Source organism: Micromys minutus, assembly GCF_963924665.1.
Source record: "Micromys minutus genome assembly, chromosome: 9".
NCBI classification, from domain to species: domain Eukaryota; kingdom Metazoa; phylum Chordata; class Mammalia; order Rodentia; family Muridae; genus Micromys; species Micromys minutus.
The window spans coordinates 54,925,784-54,931,783 of record NC_137978.1 but is presented as its reverse complement, the minus strand read 5'-3'; the positions used below and the strand labels follow the sequence as shown (position 1 = coordinate 54,931,783).

General features: G+C 46.5%; 1 protein-coding gene across 3 annotated transcripts in view; it reads left to right on the top strand.

Moving 5' to 3' along the window:
• Positions 1-376: 376 nt before the first annotated feature.
• The window catches only part of LOC308424511 (protein DDI1 homolog 2), a 42,452-nt gene continuing 36,828 nt past the window's right edge, over positions 377-6,000 (top strand). For 2 of the 3 annotated variants that reach the window (XM_080921504.1, XM_080921507.1), the window contains exon 1: positions 445-718. In XM_080921504.1, the coding sequence (XP_080777630.1) occupies positions 581-718 (138 nt within the window). In that variant the 5' untranslated portion in view covers positions 445-580. Of the gene's footprint in view, positions 719-6,000 lie in introns of all 3 variants that reach the window. The other variant, XM_080921505.1, reaches the window with a different exon arrangement.

Here is a 6,000-nt window from a genome sequence, read left to right as displayed (position 1 = left end):
GACAACGTTTGTTTTAGAAAGATATGCTTAATTAAGTCTCCCATAGCAGACGGAGCGTCAAGGATGAGGATTCATTCGTGTCTTTCATCCATTTTTACATGCACACCAAGCGCAGAGTGCCCCGAGCATCCAGACTTATTCTCTTGGGTGGATAAGTGGGATCCTGGCGTCCTCTGAGCTCAAGTGTTAAATCCACCAACCGTGGGGTTTCTCCACCCCCGCCCATTCCTCCCGCCTCGCCCCACACCCTAGTGTCGCGAAGGCGGCTGCAGCCTGGCGCGCTTTACGGCAGCCGCGTTGCGACGGGGCGGGGCGCCGGGCGGCCCGCGCGCTTTACGGCAGCGGTGGGAGGCAGGCCGGCAGGCAGACGGCCTCGCAGGCGGGTGGCGGCGGCCGCGCTGGCTGCCGAGGGCGGGAGCGAGTGAGTCACTGCGCGCGTGTGAGGGAGGGAAGGAGCGAGCGAGCGAGCGAGCAGCCCGCGCCCGCCACCCTCCCGCAGCTCCCGCCAGGCCCCCCGCCGCCGGCTGCCCTCCGCCCAGCGCCCAGGCCGGGCCGAGCCGAGCCGGGTCGGGCCCGGGCCATGCTGCTCACCGTGTACTGTGTGCGGAGGGACCTCTCCGAGGTGACCTTTTCCCTCCAGGTCGACGCCGACTTCGAGCTGCACAACTTCCGCGCGCTGTGCGAGCTCGAGTCCGGCATCCCCGCCGCCGAGAGCCAGGTACGCCGGGGCAGCGAGCGGGGCCTTCAGCCGCTGCGGCCGGGGAGCTGGGAGGCGGCGGGGGCCGAGTATTGCAGCCGCGCGTAGATGCACCCACTGCAGCTAGAGGGGCACGTGTACGGGTGGGCAGCCCTTCCCCATCTTCTGGCCTTCGGGAGCTCTGGCTCCTCATCTCGTACCTCCTGCCTTCCCAACCAGAAATACCAGTTTGGATCACTGGGAGAAAGACGCTGGCCTGGGGTTCGCTTATTTGGACCGCTTCAATATGCGCAGTTTACCTGGGAGAGTGCAGATTTGCAGTTGAAAGTGAGGGGGAAAAGTTTGAGACTCGTCCGGCCATTGACGTCTCTGGAAATGCCTCCCTATGGCTTGCGTTTCTGGTTAATTTATGATATATATATATATATTTTAGAGTAATGACTGGGTCAGCTCAGTCTGTTTGCTTCTCTCGGGCCAAAGGCCTCCTCCTTTCTGGCCCAGTTCAGTTAGGTCATTTCAAAGCTCAGTGCTTTCGAAGGATATTAGCTTGAAAATGGCCCACTGAAGACCCCCCGAGGGACTCGGTGGCTAGGAGTTCAAGCCTTCTTTTGTTTTAACAAGAAAATATATTCTCAAAATGCTTTGGAGTCCTTAGTAGACTTCAAACAATAGGTGGACTATTCTGTAACCTTTGCACTAAATCCCTTAAGATTCTAACCAAAGTGGACCTGGCTGGGTGTAGTAGTCTAAACATCAGAAAATTATAGACGGCTCCCAAGGCCCCAGGATGTAAATCTTGATTTCCTTCTGCAATTATGAAATAGTTCCAAAAACTATTGCCCAACGACTGCTTGTTCTGTCCTGACTTATGGTAAACGTGTCAATATTTTGTTCAGAAGTATGATTTCTTTACACAATGTGAACTTTAGAACCTTGGCATGCAACTCTTTCTGGAAGGATCTATTTTAGGGAAGGAGGTGTCACTCACATACACAGTCTGGTAAAAGTTTGGAATAAACAGTTCCCCCAATTTCCATAGAAAAAGTAAGTAACCCACAAAAACCTTGCTCTGTCGACCTCATACTGGTGGCAGGGGCAAGCAGGACCAGGGGGTTTAGAGAGGGGTGAATTTGACTTTTAGAGGATTGATTGGGGGTTTTGTTGTTTTGTTTTTAAGGCAGGTCTCACCAAATAGAGTATGTTGGCTCCCATCTAAACTCACAGAGATCCCTGTTGACTCTGCCTCCCAAATGTTTGTAATAAAGGCCTGAGCCATCACAATCAACTCCTTTTGTTCTTTTTTGAGAGAAGGTCTCAACTGTGGGGCCAAGGCTGGCCTCAGACAGCAGCCTTCTTGCTTCAGGCCCCTGTACTGCTGCTGTACTGCTGGGTTACAAGAATCCACGATCACACCCAACTTCACTTTTCAGTTTTGAAGTTTTTTCAGTTGTTTTTGTGTGTTTGTGGGGGTGTTGATTACCCAAGTTATAATTTGCCAGTTGGTGGGATAATTTTAAGTTGTTTGTTAGTAAGACTTGAAGTCGACAGAGGTCGAAGCTGTTTCGCTGTTTCTCTTCCTACATCCTGTCTACAGGACATGCAAGCAAGGGCTACCCCTGGGTAACATGCTCCCTGCCCAGCCCATGGCACTCAGATGTCTGTAAAAAAAAAAAAAAAAAAGTTAAGTAAATTAAAGGGATATCAGATTGAATCATCATTGTATGGTTAAGGAGGGTTCTGTCTCCTCCCAGGTTGGGTTGTGAAGGGTACTATTCGAACAGTTAGGCTAGCTCTAGGTTCTCCTCCAAGTAAATTTGACATTTATTTTCTTTCTAACAGAAATTAGTGTACAGAAGCCTGGACTCCAAGTAGTGTTAAGCCTGTATTAAATAGCTGTAAACAGCACCCTGTTTTCCAAGGTAGTGCTCTTGGCTCTCTGTAACCTGACAACTTAGTGTCTATTTTAAGAGCTGGTTTTTAAGTGGGGGGCTGCTTGTCTAGTTCACTGGCTAGCCCCCTCAGGCAGGAACAGGATCCACCCCAGACACTGAGTCACTTCCTTTTATTGGATCATAAAAGTAAACGTCTTTTGTTTTGTTTTTTTAAGTCCTAGTCTGTCTTATTTGAGCTCCCCAACCAGTTTTTCTGTTTTGTCCCTTACTCTCAGCTCTCTTTCAGTCTGTTGACCTTAGTTCCTTCCATCCCAGTGTTTGGCTTGGCTTCAGAGTCCTACTTTAATCACATGTGAGGCAGAGAATCTACTATATCCCCATAAGTAAAGTGTTGTGTTTCTGATCCTGCTCACAGTACCTTATACATAAATGCCTGTTTTATGTACTGTACGTGTGTGTGTGTGTGTGTGTGTTCAGTTGTGTAGTACATGGCATGGTACACAGCTAACAGGCATTATATACCTGTTATATAATGTGATGCGTGTACTATACATCAGTTACATTATACTCACTAAGTAATAATGTACATTATAAATAGATGCAAAACAGAATTCAAGAAAAGCTAAGCTAAGTCGAGTGGTGGTGCATGTCTTTAATCCCTGAACTTGGGAGGCAGAGGCCGGAAGATCTCTGAGTTCAAGGTGAGCCTGGTCCATAGGTCAAGTTCCTGGACAGCCAGGGATACACAGAGAAATCATGTGGGGCTCGGGAGAAGGATAAACTAGAATGAATGGAAATGGAGTTCAAGAGACGGATAACCGTTAAGAGCGCTTATTTTACAGTCAGAGGTTTCATTCCCAGCTGCCATACAGTGAGTGGCTCACAACCATCAGTAAGTAAATTCAACGCCCTCTTCTGGCCTCTGTGGGCACCAGGCAGTCACATGGTACATGTACAGACATACAAGCAAAGTACACATAAATAAGTGTACATTTTTTAAAATGTAAAAAAAGAAATAGAAATCAAAGTGGTCATGCTTTCTGTTTCCTTCTTATATCCTTGAAGGATTGTCCTGCATGCGTGTCCCACATGCACAGGGAGCGCTGGTTTGGAGTTCCATCATTCCATCAGCATCATTTCAAGTCACTTGGAAAATGTGTTAATTTTTTAACAGCTCTAGTCTGATTACAGTAGTTCTGATCTAATGACAATAAATTTAGAATAGAAGCCATCTTCACTTGTGCTGCGATTAGAGCAGAACCTGTTCTGTCTCAGAGCGAGTGTGGGCTTGGCAGGCAGGCTCAGGTGAAGCTTTGATGCAGGCTTGGCTGGACTGACCTCAAACAACTATTAGGACTGAGCTTCACGTTAAATTAATGTCTCGATATTTTCGGGACATAATTTACTTCTGTAGGTGGTGTGGAGTAAAAGCCTGTACAGAAGGAAAGGACCCTCAATGAAGGGCATGTTTTAAGTAGCAGCTAACAGCAGTAGCTGTGACCCTAGAAATGCCACTTTGCACATGACCTGTGTGTAGTTTACAATGATGCTGCTTTAAACCATGGAAACTGAAAGTTTCGGTGGCGGCTAGTTTTGATGTGCTTATTTTCTTAAGAACATTTCTTTCCTTTTTCCTTTTTCTGGTAAATGCTGAGTAGTCATGCTAGAAAGTTTGTAACAGAAGAGAGATGGCTGCCACTCACTCCTCATAGCCCAGGGTGACGGCACACTGAGTGTCAGTTTGGTATTTGAGACTGACAGTTCAAGGCCAGCCTGAACTCCATTTCAAGTTTCAGGCCAGCCAAGACTGTGTAGTAAGAATCTGTCTCAAAAATAAACCAAAAGTTTTTGTTGGGGTGCTGATCATGGTGGCTCACACTTAATCCCAGCACTTGGTAGATAGACTTAGGTGGAGCTCTGAGATATAGGATAGCCTGGTCTACATAGGAAACCTTGTTTTAAAAAAGATAAGATGTACTAGGTTGGGGATAGATCTGGTAGAGTACTTGCCTGCTGTGAATTACATCCCCAGTACTGTCAAGAAAAAAGTGTTAGCTCTCCCAACCCCCAATAAATGAAAGCTCTTTCAGATACCAGGAAACTTTTGTTTTGCTTTGCTTTGCTTTGCTTTTCCAGACAGGGTTTCTCTGAGTAGCCCTGGCTGTCTGGAACTCTCTCTGTAGACCAGTCTGGCCTTACATTCACAGAGATCTGCCTCCTGAGTGCTGGGATTAAAAGTGTGAGCCACCACATTCAGCGATACCAGAAGACATTTGATGTCATACTTAAAGGTTTTGGAGTTGTATTGATTATATTAATGAGTCTGTTGCCAGGTGTTGACTAAGATTGAAATTGTGTCTTTAGAATGTTCCTCTGGTACCAACTCTACAGACTTATACCTGAATAATGGATTTATCCTAGTATGCTGTTCTGAGTGACTGGGCTCGGGTTTTCCATACTAGCTTTTGAGGGGGAAGCAGATGTGATAAGAGCTGTACCAGGACCACCACCAGCTTGCCTTTTGTTTGGCTGAAGAGACATGAAGTCACTGATCTAGGCACAGTCACGTTAAGTTGGAAGATGACATGGGTTTGTTTGAGACGGGTGTCATAGCCCAGTCTGTTCTTGAGCCATGGCCTCTGCTTCCCAAGTGCTGGGATTACAGGGTGACCATTTAAGATGCAAAGTTACTGCCTTTCTTGAACTATTTTGAGCTAGGGTCTCAATACCCTAGCCTGGTTTTAACCCCCCTAAGTGTTGGAATTACAGTGTATGTCTCCATGTCCTGGTTACTTCTTGAATTTGGTTCTTGTATTTTTTTCTACCCAGTGTGATGGCTAATTTTGTTGTCAACACAATTGAATTAGCCTTCCCAGAGGATCAGTGAAACACACCTCCACATATGCCTATTGCAGAATTTTCAGGGACAGTTGCATCATGGGGTTCTGACCTAACCCATGGATTAACCAATCTTGTGATGGATTCATAATAAAATGGAATTATTGGGAGGTGGTGAAGATGGTGCCTGGTTGGAGGAAGAGGGTCATTGAAAGTTACATCCTTGGGATGTGTCTTCCTGTGTCCTCTCTGTTTTCTGTCGTGCCACGATGTGAACAGTCCTTTGCTGTGCCCTTCTGACCACGATCCAAATCCTTTGAAACTAGAGCTAAACAAATGTCAACACCTAAGTAACTAAAACACCCATTTTGAGGAGATTGGGTCAAGTATTCCGTAATTTATTTACGTTCCTCACATCAGTGGCTATCTGGAACTTATCATTTCGTTGTTAATCATGTTAATTGTGATTGTCTTCATCATACTCCCCTCACATTTTTTTGAGACAGGGTTTTCTGTGTAGCCTGGGCTGTCCTGGAATTCTGTGTATACCAGGCTGGCCTCAAACTCAGAGAT